The following is a 24,338-nucleotide window of genomic DNA, read 5'->3' as shown; positions in this document are numbered from 1 at the left end:
ATCACTTTTCACTCTAGGGAGGGTTTGTTGGATTTGACTCACGCCTACACTCACAAAGTGTCAGTGATCCACAGTAGTGTGAGTGCGCAATGGAAGGAGAGAGAGAGAGAGAGAGAGAGCAAAAAACAAAAGAAAAAATACTACACTGACTAAAATGAATGCTGAATACAATCATGTGGACTGGTCAGTCCCTGCATGCAGCCTCGAGCGTCAGTGAGGGCACCAAATCAGGCTGAAATGAATGGCACCACCAATGTCGAAGAGAAACGGGAGATAGAATGCTGAAATCTATAGAAGGGTGTGCCTCTGAGTGACTGCGGGAGCTGCTATATATAGCCCCCACCCCCAAAATCTAGCTGACCTACTAGCGGCCAGCCAAAACACACCGACTGGCCCTAAATCCGTGGCCGACCTACAAAAAATTCCCTAAAATGTGCTACCTGCCACCCGAGAAAGAAATGCAAATACACACAAATGGTGAATGAATTGACAAAGCTCCGTTGTCTCCCGCCAAACTCTGACAGAAGCTCACAACCCAAAGATGACAGACTGACATGCTAAAATAGGCAAGCTAACAGGTAGGACACTAGAGCACTTTTTACTTTCCTTATGAGAGGTTTTTTTCCCCATTTATATTATCTTTTATTTTATGTGCTTATGTTACACAGTTCGAACACTTATTGTGTTTGACACATTTCAAGTGTGAACCCACATTAACAACCCTAAGGTTTAAGGGTTGTACTTTGTGCTTTCATTACACTCTTTGGTAATTGCATTAGGAGTCGTGTCTTCACTCTCTCACTCTCTTCACTATCGACTGTAACATTAGGAATCTAAAAGTTGCTGCCTCTATAATGTAACATGGCCACCTGTCGACTGTCCAAGCACATTTAAGCGGTCCATCGAGAAACGAATCTAAGCGTTATCGCCCGACACTCCCATGGAATGTTTCGGGGTTTGTCGCCTAGGATTTCCCGAGTCCGCCTCGCAACGGAACATTCGCGACCAAACCCACTAGGATCAACCTGAAATCTGGGTTCCTAGTTGTCAAGGTCTCCTAACAGCATTTTAGCATCGGGTTTTGGACATCCTACTTTACACATAGATATCCAATCCAAAGCAGATCCATATCGCACTTGGTTTAAAGAGAATGGAAAACGAGAGAGATGCGCCGCTCAACCTCTCTGCCCGTAGAGCATAGTCCCATTCCGGTCCCCTAAAACGGCATGAATCGGGTTCTAACTTAACAATACCTAAAGTCAAACGGTGATAAATCCTTGTGAAAAGCCTCCCAATTCTCTAGAACCACCCAACCGTAGGACGGACCCGTCGGAAATTCCGTCCACTCGCTTCCCTTAATAGCTTTAGTTTTCTAATTAGGTCCTACCACATTTATGTGCGACATTTAAAATCAGCTTCATTAATTAAGCCTTTTAGGGAACAGGGTTTATTCGCATAATTTACAACACAGATACAAAAACAAAACAAGCAGTCCTTTTGACAAACAAGTTCCTTAACTTATCTTCAAGTTAATCTTTGTCTCCTGCCCATACAGGAGAATTATGTATCCCTTATGTCCAACAAAAGTACCCGGTCCAAATCATATGGCACCATAATTTCCATTCTTTATCTAGAATAGGATCTTCCAATGCCCCAAACGTTGGGCTCACGGGGATCTCCAACTCCATTCTGGGCAAGCAAGGAGTGTCCAAAGCTCCACTTGACCCACAAGCGGTCTAGGAGTGAGATGCCATTTCTGTGGTTGGCCTTTTCACCACTCGACCTTCGGCCCGTGAATCGAGCAGTGCCCTCTCGAGATAATCTGCGGTGCGATCTTGGAGATGATCTACCCGTGCAAAATATCCTTCCTTAATTAATCCAATTAAAAATCAAGCATAATCAAAGCAATCAACCTAATATCATCTTCTTTATTTCCCATGGCTACTTGTCATTATTGACCCTTGCCATGCTTTTACCATCAAGCACAATCACTTGGAATATTTACCTAAATCGCAAATGCAACAATCAGTTGATTTAAAAAAAACATTTAGAATGTTGTTCAATCAACCAACAAAACTAATTGTATCTTTCCGAAACAATACAAGAATAGATGGGATAATAATTCAATCACGTATTCGCTCTCCCCCTTGGAATCAAAGAGCGATTCTATGCAAAATGTACTTAATACTTATATGCACAATTCCTAATGTTATTCTTTTTACAATTATGCTATTCATAACCCCTGACCGATTGCTCTATCAACGAATAAGCCATACGCAACTAAGTGCAATTAACTTTCCTTAATACATGCACTTTGCAAACTCCATCTTCAAATATGTGAGAAGAGGCTTATCCCTTCCCATGGCCTATTCTCGTACATCATAGCATGGGTCTAATGTATCTCATGTGAGAATCAAAGCAAGCATCTATCAATTTAGAAATGCATTACTTACGACCGAAACCGTAGTTGGATTGACAGTGATGCCTTCACCCGAAGCTTCGTTGCTAGTTGTAGGATTGCTATCCGCAGGCGACATTCTTCGCTTGGAGGCCATCACCCGCAAGTAGACTCGAGAGATTAAGAAGGCGGAATAGATTCGAGATGGGAGAGCATAAGAAAAGATGGCTAAGTCGAGGATCGAGATAGAGGAAATTGAGCTAACTCTCTCCCTTGCAACCTCTTGGAGTGGCTATTCTCTCTCTCTCTCTCTTTTTTCGTAAAAGGTAATTGTATTAATTACGAAAAAAGGTACAAGTTTACATGATTACAAGATACACGATGGCTCTAAGCCATCATGTGTAATCTTTCTGGCTCTCTAAAGCACTAAACTCCAAAAGAGTCACAAAAAGTCATGGCAACGACGCAGAGGAAATTGCCATATGCCAGGGAAGTAAGTCCTCCCGAGGAAGTAAGTCAAAGTGCTGAATGAGATCTATCTGCCAATGCAAGAGGCCTTTAAGCCTAGCCATATGTCCCTGAATATTGTAGGCCGAATCAAAAAGAAAAGCATTCCGAATGGTCCAATTGTGCCAACAGCCCCAGTATCTAAGAAAGTGAAACAAGATCTTCATATGCGACGGAGCCGGTGTAGGGTATTTAGGCCGCGCAAAAGCCCAGTCAAAAGGGCTTAGCGAGAAACCAACCACTGCTCTCCAAACTGCCGACAAGAGTAACTAGATTTTCTTAGCAAGAGGGCAAGAAATAAATCGATGACGGGCCGATTCCACACTGGTGGTGCAAAAGAAACAATTGCCATTGGAGATTCGACGCTTGGAAAGGACTGAAGCAAGAGGAAAACCACCGATCATCACCCTCCAAAGAAATACCTTGCATTTGAAAGGTGTCTTGTTCATCCAATCCTCCATCACAGTTGCCTTCCACCATGACCGAGGTTTACGCAATCCCCATACAGTATTGGCTTTACTAACCAGCCATTGATGATCTTTAATCAGAAGATGATACACCTAGTTAGCTGAGGCCTTTTCCAAATTCAGGCGACCTGCAAGGTTCTAGTCCTGCTAGGGACGATCCGAAGCAAGGGTAGGAAAGGGTTGTCTGCTTTGGAGCACCATCAAAAGCTGTCCCCATAAATCACGGTATCCACAAGGGATCCTGAAACGCCTTCTTGCTATACGAAACGATATCAACACATTGCGACTAGCAAGGGTGGCATCTACAACTGAAGTCAAACCCAAACGTGCCATACGATTAAATTTTGGTCTGAGCTCATGTTTGCCTTCCCAAGAAAGTAATCGCAAGGCTGCCAACAGTTCCTGTTGAAAAGAGTTAGTAGCTAATCGATCCTCGACTGGATGCCAGTGAGCCTTCTGGAGAACCAATTTCTAGGAACATACCAAGTGAGCAAGCAGGGATGATGAAGGACTAGAAAACCGAGAGTCTGCATTAAGCATATGCCACCAAGAGCTCTGAATTTGAGTATTACCATGCACAAGCCTGTGATTCTCAAGAAAATAACGGGCTATCAAGACCCACGGGTGATGATCCAAGCACATGGCACGAAAAAGAGACCAACGGAGTGCCAGCATATGAGTTTCGGCATCCAAAATAGCCCCACCACCCATGAGTTTGGGGATACATGCATGCGACCAAGAGATCCATGAAATACCTGCATGTAAGGAGTCCTTTCATAACATGAAACGAATGCACTGCGTAAGAGCGTTCAATGTAGTAGTAGTCCAAGGCAGCAATGGCAAGAAATATGTGAGCATTGGCAACATAATTGTCTGAGCCACTTTGAGGCAAACATGGAAAGGCCAAGCCTGTGACTTCCAATACAGAAACTTAGCTATTAGTTTCTGCGAAATCCACTCTAGTAGTTGCTTCGGCCGAATATCAACACCCAAAGGGTACCCAAGATGCCTGACAATGGAACCACCGGGAACAACCATTCCTTGCCAGTCCAATGACTGCAAATCTGACTCCGTGCAACTGAGAATGGCTGATTTCAAAGCATTGATACGAAGACCAGAAGCATGCCCAAAGAGAGTCCAAACATCTAATGCTTTGCGAAGATTATCCTTATCTGCACACAAAATCATAAAGCTGTCATCAGCCAGGGATTGACTAATGAAGTGCTGTCCAAAAGGAAGAGAGAATCCAGCCAACTGAGTAGAAGCTGCCATATGAGATAACATCGAAAGCACCGGATGAGTCGCAAGGGCAAAAAAGAGAGGACTCAAAGGGCAACCCTATCTCACAGAGCGTGCAAGGACAAAAGGCTCGATAACACCACCATTCAGCATAACTCGCGAAGAAGCCGCAACACTAATGGTGTAAATCAAACGAGCCATCCGAGTACCAAAGCCCATAGTAGACATAAGGTCTGCAATGAAGGACCAGTCTAAATAATCAAACGCCTTTTCCAGGTCCAATTGAATCAATACCACCTCTTGATTAGAGTGCCTCGCATAGTCAATAGCCAGTTGCACATTCAAGACATTATGCAAAATGTTTCAGCCCTTAATAAAACCATATTGAAGAGGATACACAATGGCAAGAAGATGCTTATGGAGCCGATTCGCCATTACTTTGGAAAAGATTTTATACATAGAACCCATCAAGGAAATTGGTCGCCAATGTGTCAACAGAGACGTCGAAGGAAGTTTTGGAAGCAGTTTGATAAGTCCTTCTTTCCATGCAAAAGGCATGAACCCCGTTTCCCAAACCTGCTGAAACATAGCCGTCAATGGTTTCACCAGACTGGTAGCAAAAACCTCAAAGAATTCATTGGTGAGACCATCCCAACCGGGACTTTTATCCTTGGGCAAGTGTAACAAAACATCAATAACCTCTGCCTCAGAAATATCTGTCTCCAAAGTAGTTTGCATGTCATGTGGAACCTGATTGCGGACCAAATCATAGAAGACTGAGCGAGCATGAGTAGTTTGGTCCGAAGGTGAAGGAGTTTCTGCATCCTGGAATCTAGTCATATTCTCTCGAGCGAGAGATGCATAAAGAGCACGAAAGAACTTATGAGTTTGACAAGCACTATCTTACAAATTCTCTGTCAAATTTTGCAATTTGGCCTGTTGATAAGATTTCAACTGAAACTCTTTAAGAAGATCAGCCAAACGCATAGCCAATGGCAACAGAAATACATCATCTGGAGTCTCCACCAGTAGAGAACGAACCAAAACCAGTAATTCCTCCGCGGCGAGTCGACACCGCCGACAAAGAGAGGGATGATGGATCCCATACTGTCGTGCAACCCGCTGCACATTAGAGAGCAATCCTTCAAAAGAAGCATTGCCCTCAGAAGGGAAGTCCAATAAAAATCTATCAATCAATTGCTGCATATAACCCTGAAAGATTGAATGCTTCAAATAAGACGAGTTAAAACACAGAGGGAGTCTATCCAAAAATTGCTTAAAAGGTGCAATGGCTTATGTAAGCATTTCAAGCTGTAGAGGAAAATGGTCCGACAGGGCATATTGCTACAATACTTTCATTTCCAGCATCTCAAGGAAAAAAGCATCATCCTACATGATGTACATACGGTCCAACCGCGACCATGTAGATGTATACTGCGCAGAATGAAAAGTAAATCCTGTAGAAGAAGAGTATAGCCATGACCAAAGATCTTGCTTAAGTACGGCAAGAGCAAATGCATTTCACACACGGCTTTCCGGAGTATCCATCACCAAATACTCTGATGTGTACTGCGAAGGATCAACACACATATTAAATACCGCCATCAAGAAACCCCGTTTGCCAAGTAACAAGGAGGTCTTCAAAGTATTCCAAAGATCCCAACGGAATAAAGGGTCATTTGGAGCATAGAGCCCAAGTAACCATAAGATCTCTCCTTCAAATAAAACTTCAATCGCCACAAAACGACCATATACATCATTTTTTATAAGAACAGGTTGATATTTCTCATGGACAATCATAAGTACACCAGAATAATGCATGGCATGAGTCCCTGCATAAAACAAGCGATAGCCATGGCAATCCACAACTTTTCCTGCTTCGCCGTGACTCTTGTGCTCAACAGCATACAAGATATCCCACTGATTCTCATGCAATAAACTCCACATGGCATGTTGCTTATTGCGAGAACAAATGCCTCTCACATTCCACGTGGCTATCTTCATGTATATTGAAAAAGAAGATCAAGAACGAGGCAACACTTGCCTCACTTTAACCTTCTCTACAAGAATGTCAAGGACTCCCTCGTCCAAGAATTCAGCCAACAAAGCAAAAGAGTTCCGACGGGGCAGATTTAGAGGTAGATGGTATATCCACTGACTTGGGGATGGAACAGGGATAACGCCGATCCCATGGGGTGATCACATTACCTCTAGCATCGAAAGCCAACTTAGTAGGTGGGCCCTTCGGACCATCCGAATATACTTTCCTCATGGACGGATTGCGAGGAACAGAAGAAACCCTAGCATGAGAAGGGGGCTCTGACAACAACATGTCTTTCCTGCGTGCATAAGTACGCAAGGAATCTTGTAAAGCATTAGGCACAATATCCGCCATGCCAGCATCAAACCTTTTATCTTTTTTGGCACGTATATCCACCCAATCATTATCACGGGAATCCAAACCCGAAACATGTTGTTTGCCTTTATCCAAAACTTTAGGGGGTTGGGTCGCATCCTGCGACGGAGCATCAAGCACCATATCTTCCCTGGGAGGCAAAACATGCTCCGCATCTGAAGTCAGTTGCTTTTCTGAACATTCGGCCATAAAATGCCCCAATTTACCACACGAAAAACAATGGCCTGCAAAGTTACCCCATTTCAGTCGAAAGTGCAAAGGATGCATGCCACAGCAGTTAAGACGTAACCAAGCAGGCCTTTTCCGAGCAGTGTCCCATAACATACACAAACGGTTACGATTCGTAGCCCTTAGACTCGGGGGGACCAAAACAGTGCCCACAACGGCCATGGCATCCTTTGACAATGGCCAATAGACAGCCGGACAGTTTTCCACCTCAACCCACACCGGGCATTCATATTGAAGCAAGCGCTGAAAATCTGCCATTGGGCGCCATGGCACAACATGGACCAAACGGCGATCAAAGAACAGTGGCAATTTAGACAGCAGATCAGCACAGTGCTTCTCGGATTTCAACAGCACCTCATAAAATCCTCAAGGCCCAACAAAAATCTCTTCAACACACTCCCCTTGTAGTAGACTTTGCAGCCACTGGCGAATATGAGCAAGCACTGGAACCCTGCCAGTGAAGAAGAGTATAACAGCACGTTCATAAAACACCAAGAAGGAGCACAGGACATTTTTCGGGTCCACAGTAGCTTCCAGAACATCTTCAATTCCAGAGTCAGAAAACGCTTCATGATTATGTTGAACATAATCACCAAGCAGAGTATTGGCAAACTCCAACAAATGCTCCCAATCAACATCCCGAGAATCCACAGAATCAGAAGCAACCTGCGCATAAGAACGTTCCTGATGATCCATTGTCTCCTCCGAAGTATACTTGGTGCGTTTGCCCACAGGCTGGAAGTCAGGACGAGGGGGCATCTCCTCCGTACAAGGAACTATATCCTCTGGTTCCTCTGTTTCCGAATCCAGACCAAGGGCTGCCACCGTTTGGTCGAGAAAGGCCATATCCAAACTAGCCATATTGTATCACTACTTGTGCAGGTTGGATGCTACACCAAAAGCTCACAGAAACCAAAGACAGCACAAGCCTCTCTCTCTCTCTGTTTCTCTCACTGTGTGTCTGCTGTATCACAGATCTCTGTCTGCTGTAATAGAAATCTACACCTTTGTAACTCTCTCTCTCTCTCTCTCTCTCTCTCTCTCTCTCTCTCTCTCTCTGTGTACAGAAGCAGATCAACTCTCTGATCTGTGCAGGGCTGCAGTCGCGTGCCGCCAGATTATGCCTCTCTTTCTCTGTCTCGGCACAGCAAGATGCACAGGGCATGCATCCATGGACAGCAGACGCAGTGCAATGCAGATGGCTGACGGGGCAGCGGACGAAGGATACCTGTTTCTGCAAAAACCGTGGCCTGTCGGACTGTCCTGTGGACCCTGTCTACTCGTTGAACGGAATGATTTGTCGCATCCCTGCTCTGTGTCCTACTGCTCGCGAACGTCAGGCGGAAACGAACAAGACAATAGGCGGTGCCTTCAGACAGGTCAGCAAGTCGAAAGGTCAAGGACACGATGTTGACGTCGAGGCAGACTGAATCGCGCGCAGGTCAGAGGTCGCCCACAACGCAGAAAACAGGTCGCGTGGTCAAGAGGGCACTAGATCCGCCATCGCCTGCTCGCGTTCGTTCTCTTTTTTTTTCGTAAAAGGTAATTGTATTAATTACGAAAAAAAGTACATGATTACTTGATTACAAGATACATGACGACAATCTAAGTCATCATGTGAAGAGATTCTAAGTACTACAAGTTACAACGTCATGGCAAGGATGCAGAGGATTTCCTGATTACAGGATACACGAGGGCCCTAGGCCAACATGTGGGGAAACCCCGTAGTAATGCACTGAAAAGGTTACACCAATCATGGCAACGACCCCGAGGCAATTGCCATATGCCACGGATGCAAATCCTCCCGAGGGAGCAGGTCGGAGTGTCGGATGATATCTAGCTGCCAATGCAAGAGCCCTTTAAGCCTGGCAATATGTCGGGGTACATTAGAGGCCGAATCAAAGAGAAAAGCATTGCGCGTGGTCCAAATGTGCCAGCATCCCCAATATCTGAAAAAGTGAAATAAGATCTTCTCATGCAACTGTGGCGGGGCAGGATACTTCGGGCGCACAAAAACCCAGTCGAAAGGAGTTAGCGAGGACCCGACCACCGCGCGCCAAATGTGCGACAAGAGCGACCAGATATTCTTGGCGAGCGGGCAAGAGAGAAAACGATGTCGGGCCGATTCCGCCGGTGTGGTACAGAAGAAACAATTGCCATTCGAGATGCGACGCTTGGCAAGGGCCGAGGCCAGAGGAAGACCACCAATCATCACCCGCCAAAGAAAAACCTTGCATTTGAAAGGCGTCTTATTTAGCCAGCCCTCCATCAGCGTTTTCTGCCACCATGACAGCGATTTCCGCAGTCCCCAAACAGTATTAGCTTTCTCTCCCAGCCATTGGTGATCTTGAACAAGAAGATGATACACCTGATTAGTAGAGGCCTTTTCCAGACTCAGGCGGCCTGCAAGGTCCCAGTCCTGCCAAGGGCGGTCCACAGTCAAGGCAGGAAAGGGTTGCCGACCCTGAAGTTCCGACGAAAGCTGCTCCCATAAATTACGGTATCCACGCGGGATCTTGAAGAGTCGCCGAGCAGTCCGAAAAGATACGAGGACATTGCGAGTGGCAAGGGTAGCATCCGCCACCGACGTCACACCTAAACGGGCCATGCGATTAAATCTCGGTCTGAGTTGATGTTTATCTTCCCATGAAAGGAATCTCGATACTGCCAACAATTCTAGCTGAAAGGAGTTAGTCTGCAAGCGGTCCCCTGCTGGGTGCCAACGGGCCTTTTGGAGCACCACTTTCCACGAGCCGACCAAGTGCAGTAACAAAGAGGAAGAGGGACTGGAAACACGAGAGTCCGCATTAAGGACATGCCACCAAGAGGCCCGAAGCCGTGTGTTACCATGGCGGAGCCCGCTGTCCTCAAGAAAATAGCGGGCTATGATGGTCCATGGGTGATGGTCCACACACATGGCACGAAAAAGGGACCAGCGGAGAGCTAACATATGAGTGTGTGCATCCAAAATAGCTCCTCCACCCATGCGCTTAGGGGTACATGCGTGTGACCATGAAATCCAGGAAATGCCGGCCTGCAGTGAATCCTTCTTCCACAACATGAAACGGATGGGATGAGTGAGGGCCTTCAAAGTAGTAGGCGTCCATGGCAACAAAGGCAGGAAATATGTAAGCATCGGAAGCATGATTGTCTGGGCCACTTTGAGGCGGACATGGAATGGCCACGCTTGTGACTTCCAATACATAAACTTCGCCGCCAGTTTTTGTGAAATCCAGTCCAGCAGGTCTTTTGGCCGTACATCCACCCCCAATGGGTATCCAAGATGCCTGACAATGGAGCCACGGGAAACCACCTGGCCTTGCCAGCCTAAGGACTGCAGATCAGGCTCCGTACAACTGAGAATGGCTGACTTAAGGGCATTGATGCGAAGCCCAGAGGCCTGACCAAAGAGTGTCCAAACATCTAATGCCCTGCGAATGTTGTCCCTGTCCGCCTGCAAGATCATAAAGGTATCGTCAGCCAAAGATTGGCTAACGAAGTGCTGACCCAACGGAAGAGACAGCCCGGCCAGCTGAGCAGATGCTGCCATGGAGGATAACATTGAAAGGACCGGGTGAGTCGCCAGGGCAAAAAAGAGCGGGCTCAAAGGACAACCCTGTCTGACCGAGCGCGCAAGGACAAATGGCTCTGTAACTCCACCATTAAGCATAACTCTGGAGGAAGCCTCAGCACTAATGGTGTAGATCAGTCGGGACATGCGGGTACCAAAGCCCATAGCCGACATGAGGTCTGCAATGAACGACCAGTCCACATAATCAAACGCCTTTTCCAAGTCCAATTGGATCAATACCACTTGCTGACCGGAGTGCCGCGCATAGTCAATCGCCATTTGCACATTTAAGATATTATGCAGAATGTTGCGGCCCTTAATGAAGCCATATTGGAGAGGATGCACAATAGCTGGAAGGTGCTTGTGAAGCCGATTCGCCAGCACTTTGGAGTAGATTTTATACATGGAGCCCATCAAAGAGATTGGTCTCCAGTGTTGCAACTTTGACGGCGAAGGGACCTTTGGAATTAGTTTGATAAGGCCTTCTTTCCATGAGGAGGGCATGACCCCCGTTTCCCACACTTGCTGAAACATGGCCACCAATGGCTTCACCAACTGCGTGGCCGAGGTCTGAAAGAATTCATTAGTGAGACCATCCCAGCCAGGACTTTTATCATTCGACAAGTGCAACAAAACGTCCATAACCTCTTCCTCGCAAATATTCGTCTCCAAAGCGGCTTGCATATCAAGTGGAACCTGCTGGCGGACCAGTTGATAGAAGACCGAACGGGCATGCGTAACCTGGCTAGAAGGCGAGGAAGAGGAACCAAGGAGTTCCATAAAATAGTTTCTGCACATAGTGACAATGGTTTGCGGATCCGTGACCATGCGACCTTCCGAATCCTGGAGTCTGGTCATATTTTCGCGAGCTGGAGACGCATGCAAGGCGCGAAAGAACTTATGAGACTGGCAGGCGCTGTCTTGCATTGTGTCCATCAAGTTGTGCAGCTTGGCCTGTTGATAAGATTTCAACTGAAACACTTGAATAAGATGGGCCAACCGCCTCTCCAGAGACAGCAGAAAATCATCATCAGGGGAATCCAGGAGCAAGGAACGGACCAACGCCAGTAGGTCTTCTGCTGCATGTCGACGCCGGCGACAAAGCGAGGCATGATGGATCCCATACTGGCGAGCAACTCGCTGCACATTGGAGAGCAGTCGTGTAAATGAAGGCAAGCCCTCCGAGGCGAAGTCCAATAAGAACCTCTCAATCAGCTGCTGCATATAGCCCTGGAAAATTGAATGCTTCAAATAAGAGGAGTTGAAACGTAAAGGGAGCCTATCCAGGAATTGCACAAAAGGTGCAATAGAGTGTGCTCGCATCTCAAGCTGGAGGGGGAAATGGTCCGACAACGCATATTGCCGCAAGACCTTCATCTCCAGCATCTCGGGAAGAAAATCATTGCCCTGCATGATATATATTCTGTCCAGTCGCGACCAGGTAGTTGCATATTGTGCGGAATGAAAAGTAAACCCTGAAAAAGAAGGGTGAAGCCACGACCAAAGATCTTGCTTGACCACGTGCAAAGCAAAGGAATTCCACACCCGGCTTTCCGGCGTATCCATTACCGAATGCCCTGAAGTGGACTGTGAAGAGTCAACACACATATTGAAATCGCCCATCAAGAACCCCCTTCGGCCGAGTGACATGGAGCCTTGCAAAGTGGACCAAAGATCCCGTCGGGATGCGGGATCATTCGGAGCATAGAGGCCCAACAGCCATAAAATCTCTCCTTCAAATAAGACTTCGATCACCAGAAACCGGCCCTGCACATCATTTTTAACAAGGACAGGCTGATATTTCTCATGGACAATCATCAGCACGCCCGAATAGTGCGAAGCATGAGTCCCTGCATAAAACAGACGAAATCCATGACAATCTATCACTTTCCCTGCTTCACCGTGACTTTTGTGCTCAACTGCACACAATACATCCCACTGGTTCTCGTGCAAGACGGTCCACATGGCATGTTGCTTATGGCGAGAGCAAATGCCTCGCACATTCCACATGGCTATCTTCATGTATTCTCAAAGAAGGAAGTCAGGAACGAGGCGCCTGCTGCCTCGATTTCACCTTTTCCGCGAGAGCATCCAGGACACCCTCATCCAGAAAATCAGCCAATACTGCGAAAGAATTCTGGCGACCTGCTTTGGAGGTAGAAGGGAAATCCACTACCTTGGGAGAGGGGCGGGGATAACGCCGATCCCAGGGTGTAATAACATTTCCTTTGGCATCGAACGCCAGCTTGGCAGGTGGGCCTCTGGGGCCGTCGGTATAGGCTCTCCTTGGAGACTGATTGCGGGGGCCCGACGGGGCCGTAGGACGCGCAGCCTGCTGTGAAGTGGGCATGTCTTTCCGGCGCGTATACGTGCGCACGGAATCCTGGGAAGCGGGAGGCCCAGGATCTGCCAGGCCTGCATCCAACTTTTTACCTTTTTTAGGACGTGCCTCAATCCAGTCAGTGCGACCGGAATCCACACTCAGGACCTGTTGTTTGCCTTTATCCATGACATGAGGAGACTGAAGGGCTTCCTGGGGCGTGGCATCAAGCACCATGTCGTCCTTGGGCAGCACAACCTGCGCATCCTCCGAAGACGCCTGCTTTTCAGGGCATTCCGACATGAAATGCCCCAGTTTTCCACATGAAAAGCAGTGGCCCACAAAGTTGCCCCATTTTAAGCGAAAATACAAAGGATGCATGCCCGAACAATTGAGGCGAAGCCACGCGGGCCTTTTCCTGGCCGTGTCCCAGAGCATGCATAAACGGTTGCGGTTCATCGCCCTGAGGCTTGGGGGAACCAGCACTGTTCCCACAACTGCCATCGCATCCTTCAACATGGGCCAATAGACCGCCGGACAGTTTTCCACCTCCACCCACACCGGGCATTCGCGTTGAAGCAGACGCTGGAAGTCGGCCATGGGGCGCCATATGAACCAAGCGGCGATCAAAGAATAGCGGCAACTTGGACAGGAGCTTAGCGCGATGCGTTTCTGATTTCAGCAGGACCTCATAAAACCCGCGAGGTCCAAGGAAGATCTCCTCAACCGACTCCCCTTGCAATAAATGGTGCAACCACTGGCGAATGTGCGAAAGCACTGGGATCCTGCCAGTGAAGAAAAGTATAACGGCACGGTCATAGAACACCGAGAAGGATTGCAAGACTGATTTGGGGTCAACCGTGGCTTCCAGCACATCATCCGTTCCCGCAACAGAAAAAGATTCGATATTATGCTGGACATAATCACCAAGCAGAGTATTGGTGAAGTCCAGCAAATGCTCCCAGTCAATTTCCTGCGAATCCACAGGGTCAGAGGCCACTTGCGCATAGGAGCGTTCCGGAGGGCTCATTGGCTCATCAGGCATATACTTGGAGCGTTTGCCGGCAGGCGGCTGTTCAGAAGTCGGCGGTAACTCCTCCATGCATGGAACCATGTCTTCCGGCTCCTCTGCATCGGAATCAGGGCCAAGGGCTGCCACCGTCCGGTCAAGAAAGTCCAAATCCAGGCCAGCCATACTGCTGTCTTTACACGCGTCCTGTCAGCCTGAGTCGTGGCCTGTCCCACGAGCGCGTGTGGCAGGGCGCAACCCTAACGGTGCACGGGCCTGAGGGTGGGGCACAGGTCTGGCAGTCGACGGCAGCACGGGATAGTCGAGGGCGCAGGGCAGGGGCCTCGCCAGCAGAAACCCTAAAACTCAGAGGGCAAACGAACAAAAAGTGGTGCAGAGCCCACCACTCAGACGGGCGACAACAGGGCGGGGGCCGCTGGCGATGGGCCGACCAGCAGCGGGGCGAAGGACCCAGCTGCGCCCGACGGAACAGGACGCCAGGGGCAGCCGCGGCCAACGGGGCGTCAGGGGCGGGCAATGGGTGACAGGCCTGCAGGCGACGGGCAGCTGCAGGCAACAGGCGACGGGCGACGGGCCGCGACAGGGGACGGGCAGCTGCAGGCGACGGGCGGCAGGCAGCTGCAGGCGACGACGGGCGCAGACGACGGTGGCGAACCTGGCTATGGCGGCGCGACAGGCGACGTGCTCCCCGACATCTCTCTCTCTCTCTCTCTCTCTCTCTCTCTCTCTCTCTCTCTCTCTCTCTCTCTCTCTCTCTCTCTCTCTGCACGTTCTGCACGACTCACGCGCGTTCGTTCTCTCTCTCTCTCTCTCTCTCTCTCTCTCTCTCTCAGAGGGGTATCCTTCTCTCTACCTCTCTCTCGCAACCTCTCAGGGTCTCCTTATGCTTCCTTGTCCCTCCCCATGCCTCCTATTTTTAATGAATTAGAGAAGAGGGGATGTGGCTGAGAATAAGAGTGAAGGGGCTCTTGAAAGAATCAGTGATCTGATGCTCATACCATAAATCTGATGGTTCCATTGGCTCCAAAAGGGGAGTAAAACTCCAAGACACTTGCTCTTAGAAAGCTTTCAGATCACTCCTTTTTTCTCTCCCTGTTCGAAGTGCTGTCTACTGCCTATAGACTGCAATCATGGCAAGCACGATTTTGTCAATTACTCTCTTTATCTTTTTTCTTTTTATAAAATCTCAAAAACTAACTAAAACATCACCTGTCTTTTCTTTTAAATGACATCCAGTTCTATCTTTTTAGGATAATATCTAAAATATACTAGTTTTTTTTTTCCCAAAAATCTAATATTTTTGAACCGTCCATACTATACACATTAACACTAGTGATTAATATGGCTCATAACTCTCGTTCATGTTGTAACTTCCGTGAAGGGTAGCTACGGTCCTTGTCAATCCGAGAAAAATATAAGATTTATAACTCTCGGTTTTTTTAATATATTTTTAATTAAATAAAAATTATTAGCTATTAACGTTAGTTAGTTTTTACTTCAGTTAGTCTTTAGTTAGTAATCTTACTAGCTTATTAACTGACTAACTAACTTTCGAACTAACCAACTAACTTTTATTGCGTGGAAATATTACATATAAATAGAAGACTATGTCAGAGCTCCTCCATCTCTGTCAGACTCTGATGGAGCTCACAACCAAGATATGACAACAAGAAATACAAAAAATGCTAACAATTCAATCACACATTCAAGGGCTTCAACAAGTTCCATTTTGCTACTAGTATTCATGTGGATTTCTTGGCTTTGTCTTTTTAGCCATGCATGTGGCTTTTGCATGCTGGCCGGAGGGACTATTGTACACATGATTATTCTTTAATTCAGCAATTTTCACAAATTATGCAAATAGAGAGTGTAAGTGAGTTCAAAACCCTTTGCAAATCCACCGCACAACTTAGAGCATATGCATGGTCACACATGCCAAGGGATCAGACCGATCTACAATGCACAAGGCAGGGATCTGCTGTAACAGTAGGATCTTATGAATAGAGGATTACGGGAGCCTGCGCTCAATCGGATGTAATGCTAAACATGAGAGACCCTTAAAGACTCCTGTACCCTGTAGCAGAAGTGGGTGACCTACAGCCCAAAGGGGGGTCCACCTTGGCTGCCACATGGGATGTCAAAGTGCTGTATAAGCGGTCTGAATGAGCATCTTGTGGCCTGTCATGCTGCCACCATGTCGACACCACTGCTCAATTGACTAATCTGGGTCAATGATGGTTACAAAGCGAGCTGCCTAAACTGAAATATATTAAGCAAGTACGGTTGAGACATCTCACATGTGCACAAACAAGTCACCAGACGTACCATTTATGATGCAATATGAATAACAGCCGAGCGGCTTTAGTAAGGGTCTTGCTAATGTGATGCCATGAGGTCTAATGTGATGAGACGGTTGCTTCTATGAGTATATGACTCCAAAAGTTCGTCAGTGTGATGCAGTCTAAGAGTGCTTAACTTGTAAGATCAATCCCTGGATTAAAACTAGCCTTTCGTGTGTTTTGATCTGGAATTGAAAGATCATGAATAGGCCCAAAAGCATGGTCCAAATTTAGGTGCAAGGCTTTGTGTAAAGCTTGTCTGTGCCATTGCATCAAGAGTAACACATCTATATCTAACATGTACATACCCAGGAAAATAAACTTATGCACATACAGCATCTGCATGAAGCACGCTAGTTATGTACACATGAAAACATGCTCACAAATGAATAACGAGGAATTCCAAGTATCAAAGCTTTTTGCTGCTTCACTGGTGGCATTTCTTGCATTAGTTTTGTGAAGAGAATCTTGAAAAAGTAAAACCTTCTACCTCACTATGAATCTCTAAGGATTTCCATATTTTTGCTCCCTAATTTCAATCAGAGAATTACAAGAGCCATTTTCAGTGAACTGAGGTTATAGAATACTTACTCAGGGGGAATCATAAGACAGTCACATTTAAACAATGTAACCTCAACAGCTTCCTTGAAGAACTCTGGATTCTCATAGAAATTGTCATCATAGAGAAATTTCTCTTCTCGGTCAAACTGATAAGGCTTCAATTGGCAACTCACCAAAACCTTATACAGTGTAAAAAGCGCACGGCGCTCCACTATGACTAAAAATTTTGGATGAGAGTTCTGACTTTTGTGTTTTCTAATTATGTTTTCAAATACAATCAGTTTGGGATGATCGATCAGTAGTCCTTTTTCCACCTTCTTATAAGCCTCTTCAAACTCTGTGTAGGAGAAGCAGATCAGGTCTCTCAAAAACCTCAAATTCAGATACCAGCTTTCCATGTAAAGATGGCCAACTTTAATTCCATACACATAGAGATTGTCTGCTGTCTGCTGTAAGATATAAAGAGCAATTAACACCCTTAAAAGCTCTTGCTGTTCTGGAGTTTCCTGGTTCTGGGCTCTCTCTTTAATTAAGATAACCAGAGAAGTCTTTGCCTGGTCATCTGTACAAAGCTTCTGCAAGACATCATAAGCATGCAGCTCCCCTTGAAGACTTTGATCAGTTTCTATTATTCTGGAATAATCTAGCTCAAGAGACTCTTTCAGCTTTACTATCGGCTCACTAATATCAATTTCATGTGTGTGCAAGGCTGTGATATTTGAGACTTGTTTTGCTTCAGCATCCTTGAAGGTTTTTGATGCATGCACAATTCCGTTTCTTGCTTGCAAGAAAAATGTCAAGTCATTGCATGCAAAAAGACTTCCAATTTCCGCCTGCATGATTGAATCATCCATAGGTGAGCAATGTGAAATGTTGGAAGGTGTTTTCGAAGGGCTGCCATTCACAAACACTTCATTTATTTGCTCAGATTTCTTTGCTTGCTGGGGTTGAATAAACGGGCCTACTGATTCTCTCGACTCAAAGCTCCCACTATGTTTAGGACTTACAAGGTGAACCTCTCTTTCTTGAGGGCAGTTTCTTTGTGGGCCCACATCACTTTCATCAAGCAGCAGCTTAAAGTCCACATATTTCTGATGGAAAACAGGTTCACGCTGGGGAGTCTCATTGATTTTGCCGTCGAGCATGAAGCAAGCATGTTTCCCACACTGTTTTTTATGAGAAAAGTGCCAGTTTAAATATAGTAGATTGAGGGCAGGTGATACAAAGACTTTGCTCAAAGAAACAGCTTCAACCAAGACATCTATTGCGACAGACTTATTTTCCTGTTCTTTGAAAGATGGAACTGGAAGAGAGCTCAAAAGACAATCAGTCAAGACAAGTTCAGGCATCACAACAAGAGTTTCAAACTGTTCATAGTACCCAGAGTTGACAGTATCTGGAGCAATTACACTCTGAATATTACAGCCATCTGCCTTCAACAGCTGCTGAAAACCCCAGCTTGCTGAAATATTCAGAGTCTCCCACAGGAGGATTGGTATTTCAAATAATAAACTTTTGCCAATAACAGAAGATGAGTCATTGGAACCATGTAATTCCTCCAAGAAACCTTCCCCCAAATCTTCCCGAATCTGCATTTGGAAAGGTAACTTGTGAGCAAATAGCTCTGCTGCCAGTCCCAGTGCCAGATGGTCATCAAGGCCAACTATATGTACAGGTGCCTGCTGCAAATAAACCCCAGTTTGAAAGTTCTCTAACTCATGCTGCAAGTATGAAGCCTTCAAATGAAGGCAGGCTTCATGAGTCATAGCAACTTCTAAAAGAAACAATTTCAGTTTTGAATAGTTTGATAGTAAAATGCCCGTCTGCACATCAGAAACAAGGGGCTCTGTTGTTGATATATTTCTCTGCCCCAGGAAGCTACGCGAGCTGGAGATAGAACTGACTTTGCCATCTTGAGACTGGAACAACAAATAATTTGCTACTGTCCAACCAGATTTTTTTATCTCCTGGTTCTGCAACTGGTTACAAACAATGTAATAAGAAGAACTTGAACTACAAAAGTAGTTAATATTGGACGTACAAAGATGCAGCCTCTGGCAGTGAAACTCCAGTTTGTAGAGAGAGACCATTCATCTAGATGCAGAAAACAGAAGAGTCTAAAGTAGCTGCTGATTGCTCAACCATACCTCCAAAGGTTTCGTATTCTCTTGGTCTCCAGTGACGTTGCCAAAGATTTCAGATAGAATAACCTTCAGTATGCTGTTCTGCTTATATCACAGACTGCCACTTCTGAGCACATTGACTCGATATTTTACACACCTTGGACGAAAAAGACATACAGGTTCCGGACATTAACATGTTGCGCCTATACTTGCCGAATGCCTAGAATAGAGATTATTATTAGAAGCTTTTGCCATGCAAATGGTCCTTGAAGATGATTCACAAAAGGTGCGGCACTATTCAAAAACTATTGAAGGCAAATGGTTCACAAAGGTCCACAGAATCTTAAACTCTAAGCAGCAACCCTAAGTATTATTACCGGTTCAGGTATGTCGATGCTGACGCTCTCCAGTCGGGGCTTCAACTTCAGTTCTTTAGCGTGGTTCACTTTAGGAGTGAGAAGTCCGTCATCTGCAGCTATAGATTCGTGAACAGGGTTTGATTGACGTGCTGCTGTCGCTAAAACACAGCTTTTCGGTGATACCGCTCTCATTCCAGACTCTGATGAGTTCGATGCAAGAGGAACTTTCAGAGGCAAAATAGAGGATAGGAATCGCTTGTGTACGTTGTTGATGCAGAGCTGCTGCAAGCTTGTGGGATCGACAACGTCGACAGACACCTCCGGCGGGAATTGGATCCATGGATGGAGAGACCACGTACAATGGAAAACGGCAAGAAAGCGTTCTGTGAGAGAGGAGGGAACGATAAGCTGGCTCTGCTGACGGCTCTTCTCCGCCGCCTCCGAAGCTTCCCCGTAATAATCAATCCACAGAAAGCGCAAGCGCATGATTGTTTAAATGCGAGCTGCTCAATCTATAGGGAGAGCGTGAAAAGAAAGGTAGGTTGATCGATCTATAGGGAGAGCGGAGCATCCGGAAGACCTACACAGCGAGGCAGCACAGAAGCGTTCTTCACGTCGATAGGTATGATCAAAGCGACGGCTGCAACCTGCGGGAAGAGGGAGGAAATCGAAGAAGCTGTTTTATTGGTTTTTGGAAAACCAATTGCAGGCGGGAAAGGTTCGAGAACTCGAAAATTGTCTGATACGGGAATCCTTGTCCTAAGACCACGATGACGTTGAATACCTGCGTCATGATTCCATTCTCTTACTGGGAAATTGGAATATTTTTTAATGCCAAGAGATTAGAGCCGGTCGCGACTCGCGCCAGGCCTTACTGGTGGGAAGGTAAGTACAGTCTGCAATATTACATGAGTTTCGATATCCGGCTATTGCCACTCAAAATTTCATAATATGAGTTTCATTCCAAAGGACCCTCAACTTGGCCCTCTCGAATCAAAATTCAGCAGCTCCTCCTTCATACTTACAAAGGGACATTACGAGGAGATTTAATCGTCTTGATAGGTTTATCATAGCTACAAATGAAGAATAAAGTAAGAATATTGCTTGTACTATATTTTCTTTTGCTTGAGTATATACTCACGGGGTTTGCATGTGTGCGCACTACTTATAGTGTGTGTAGCTCCATGACAACTTCGAGGATGTCCAAATATTGAAGATTGTGGGCACACAGATGCTAGTGCAATCGAATGGTGTGACTATGGGTTTTATGTGATGTTTTTTATTGATACATTAGTAGAGGGTGCAGTTTTGGAGAGATCGCATGTGAATTGGTCAAGTCCCTCATTTGTTTCCTTGCATGCATCATGTAGTTTCGTTTTGCTTTCAGCTACTTGCTTGCATTCAACGGTTACTTGACAACAACTGATGGTGATTTTTCATGTGTAGATAATGCGATCATGGTTCATGCATGTGGATGTGTTGGAGCTGACTAAAAGAGTGCTTGCATGCATGGTGCAAGAGCCTTGCTCTTGACATGGGAGGCTTAGAGACCTCCTAATGGTCTCATGATGGCTTGGTTCATTGGATGGTGTCGTTGTGGCTTATTTCTACTCTACTACTTTCTCATGTTGATTTCTTTGTTGCTCTTTTGGTTTCTATGCTTTTTTACATTGGTGTCTAGGTTACTCTTCTAGTGTCTATTGATAGTCATTTGGTATATGAATATGTATGCTTCTTGGGGAACAAGTAAATCAAAAGCTACTTGCCTTTTTCAAACACTCATGTAAATGCACTTACTAATGCTAGTATAAGATCACCCCTCATTCTCAACCCTTACAAAGTACATGGCCATTGACTAAATAGGTATAACAAATCCTCTATTACTTATGTGAACTCTCTCTTACACTTTTTTGGGAAAAAAAAATGGCAACTTAAATCTTCAAAATTTCTGTGTGCAGTAGTATTATTCATAGAGTCTAGTAATATAACATGCGCACTTCGCAGACTGCGCATTCAGTTTAGGGATGTAATTTGGCATGTCTGGATTGCACAGTTGGTTTTGGATTGTAATTTGAGATGTGCGACCTACTCTTAACTATGCATTCAATGCAGTGACTGCAAATGATAATCATGTGTAAAGTTGCACATTGCATTCAACGCAATAACTACAAACTATACTTGGGTGTAAAGTGGCCATGCGATCAATGTTCTGCAAATGTGGTGAACTGCATTCGATGCAATGTCTACAAACTTTAATTATGTATGAAGCTGCCTTTGCTAAATACTCTATAAATGGTGTGAATGGGATTCAATAAAGTGATTATTAGCATTGTTACCGTTCAATTGAGTGGCCCCATCGCTATTGGTAAGCTAGGCCAATTTATCAAGGGATGTTTGCATTTGCTCCCTATGTGTTGTCTATTACAGGGTGTCCAAATTTGCACCTTGTACTTTATGCTAGATTTGTTCAATTCATTGAGGTTACCTAGATTAATATTTATTCTCTCAGTTAGGTACTTCAAAAAGCAAGGGCGACTAGTTTTACGCTTGATGCCCACTAATAGATTAGTTCAAAAATCGAGGGTTACTATGGCTTGGGTTTACTGCTCCTTGATAGGGCACTTCCAATTGCTGCTCCTACAGGAGGGTTGAATGCCTGGAATCGAACTCACCCTCAGTGCTTGAATGTGTCAAGTCTAGCATAGATTCATAGACTATATTAAGAAAACGTGTTGGCACCTACGTAAGAAGAGAAAACATCAAGATAACAAAAGTACTATGTCTTATATTGACAAGTATGTTTCTTAAAAAGCCAACCAACCATGATGAAGCACCTATGGCAATTGACTCTCGACCCATGCCTTCTTTGCATGGAACCAACACAATAAAATGTAACATGCAACCGAACATCTCCCTAGTTGGTGGTCTAGAACCCAACAACAAGGATAATTTGTTAATAACTTTTGAGAACTCCTCGAGCTTCTAGAGGCACTTGTCAATAATGACTGCTGATGGCTATAGATTTCCCATCATGGAAAAACTAGTCATTCATAAAGCCACCCTCGGTTGGTTAGAGCCAACATTACACATGCATGTCATAAACCATAGGGGGATGCCAATCAAATGAATGGCCTCTCCATCTCATTGGTTGCCTAGGATTGTATGGCTAAAAGTAGAGCACTTTGCCTTGGGTGAGAAGCCCCTTTGCCTCCATGCACATAGAGATCCAATTACTATCACATGGTCTTTCTATGCACAACATATGTCAAGATATCATTTCCAATTACTATACACACCAAAGCATGTAAACAACGAAAATGAGTACCTTAGATTTGCATCTAGAACGACATCATCTGCACATTTTTTTGGATAGAAGATTGCAAAATCCAACTCAATTGCTTTTTTCATATGAAATTTCTCCATGGAGAGGCTCATTTTGGCCATGTGGCAATATGCTCCCATGTTGAATAGATTATCCATGTAGCTTTGGATCACAATTGGTTACATTGGAAGGTGATATAGATCTTCTCTTGAAGAGTCATGTCCAAAATGAGGAGCACGGACATACACATTGACCTTGTCCAAAGCATACATGAACTTCATAGTGACTTGGAACGAGCAACCACATCTCTTTGAAGTCTTGTCCCTTTGTACCTTTCTACCTATGATAGTTTTTTGCCACCTCCATGGCAAAACTAGTTGGCAATGGATTGCAATGATTGTTGGACATGTTTAGTGGACCACTTGATTGCAAGCAATATATTGTACTCTATCATGATCTACACCAATAATCACTCTAACTAATTCAGTTCGATTAGTGGTATAGATATTGGTTGCCCTTGCATTTGTGGCAACTTTGTTGCCAAGACATAGATCTACAATAGGTATGGATGATGCCTTCCTTAGTCCAATTCATCCATAAGAATGAAAAGCAATAGAAATCCCATGATAGTGGTGATTGTCCAACCACCATTGCTCTTTCAAGCGTCAAATTTGTTGCATTAGACCCATGATGAGCCTGGCTTTCAGTATCTATATAAGCAGATTCCGTGATGCTCATCCACATGGGCAATCCTTGGGTGCCCTGTTTATCTTAATCATGTGTGTGGAAGTCCATTAGGTTGTTGGACTACACATAACCCATCTCTCATCCTCCTCCACTTCTTTAGGTCTAAACACCTCATGATGTCATGTGCTTTTAGCACTTCTAGCATAACAGGTCTTGACCCAATCAAATTCAACTCCATTAGCGAGTAACTATTGCCACCAAAGAGTGGGCTTGACATACAAGGTGGCACTATTTTGATGCCATTATTATGCTCACTTGGACATATTGTCAAATGATGTTTAATTTGTACCATCAACCAAAGCATCTATGCGCACAAACCTACAAGAAAAATGGAATCCATAAGATTCCAACCACACATGCCATGCATTGTAATTGCATGCATCAATACAACATTGTAGAGATTAAATGAATGGCACAACTTAACAAACTCTCACTATTTAATTGATAAACTTGGACTGTATGGTTGATTGAAGTCAATAGGGATAGCTTTCCAATCCTAGATGATGCTACTTTCATGGCTCTTAGTGCTTAGAATGTGCTCCGTGCACGATGGTAGATTCAAGTCCCACTTATGCTTGTGATCCAGCGTGCTACACTAGCTAAACTTGCCCAAGCAAGAATGTTAGGTTTCGCCCTTTGGAACATAATCAAATGAAAAAACAAGAAAGGCTGATTTTCAAATGTGGAGTCTCACTTTTCAAGTTACTAGTT

General features: G+C 45.2%; 2 protein-coding genes across 9 annotated transcripts in view; one reads left to right on the top strand and one right to left on the bottom strand.

The window, feature by feature from the left end:
• Positions 1–20,044, bottom strand: part of SHOC1 (shortage in chiasmata 1) — a 184,889-nt gene extending 164,845 nt beyond the window's left edge. Inside the window, exons 1-3 of the mRNA XM_087694536.1 lie at positions 19,577–20,044; positions 19,224–19,301; positions 17,107–19,055 (exon numbers count right to left, since the gene is read on the bottom strand). Of these exons, the coding sequence (XP_087550662.1) occupies positions 17,107–19,055; positions 19,224–19,301; positions 19,577–20,044 (2,495 nt within the window). The remainder of the gene's footprint in view (positions 1–17,106; positions 19,056–19,223; positions 19,302–19,576) is intronic.
• The window catches only part of LOC148024862 (uncharacterized), a 189,800-nt gene extending 168,397 nt beyond the window's left edge, over positions 1–21,403 (top strand). For 3 of the 8 annotated variants that reach the window (XR_015693367.1, XR_015693365.1, XR_015693368.1), the window contains 3 exons: positions 18,005–18,086; positions 18,182–20,443; positions 21,005–21,403. Coding sequence is in view for 1 of the 8 variants with exons in the window: in XM_087694537.1 (XP_087550663.1) it covers positions 21,005–21,091 (87 nt within the window). In the remaining 7 variants the exon portion in view is untranslated. Of the gene's footprint in view, positions 1–17,421; positions 17,475–18,004; positions 18,087–18,181; positions 20,444–21,004 lie in introns of those variants that run through there. The other 5 variants (XR_015693369.1, XM_087694537.1, XR_015693366.1 and 2 more) reach the window with 4 other exon arrangements.
• Positions 21,404–24,338: the final 2,935 nt, after the last annotated feature.

This window comes from Lygodium microphyllum, chromosome 15 (assembly GCF_053477565.2).
Source record: "Lygodium microphyllum isolate KBCC chromosome 15, Lygodium_microphyllum_v1.1.10, whole genome shotgun sequence".
Taxonomy (NCBI): domain Eukaryota; kingdom Viridiplantae; phylum Streptophyta; class Polypodiopsida; order Schizaeales; family Lygodiaceae; genus Lygodium; species Lygodium microphyllum.
Note: the sequence above shows the minus strand (reverse complement) of the source record. Positions and strands in the feature narration are given on the sequence as shown.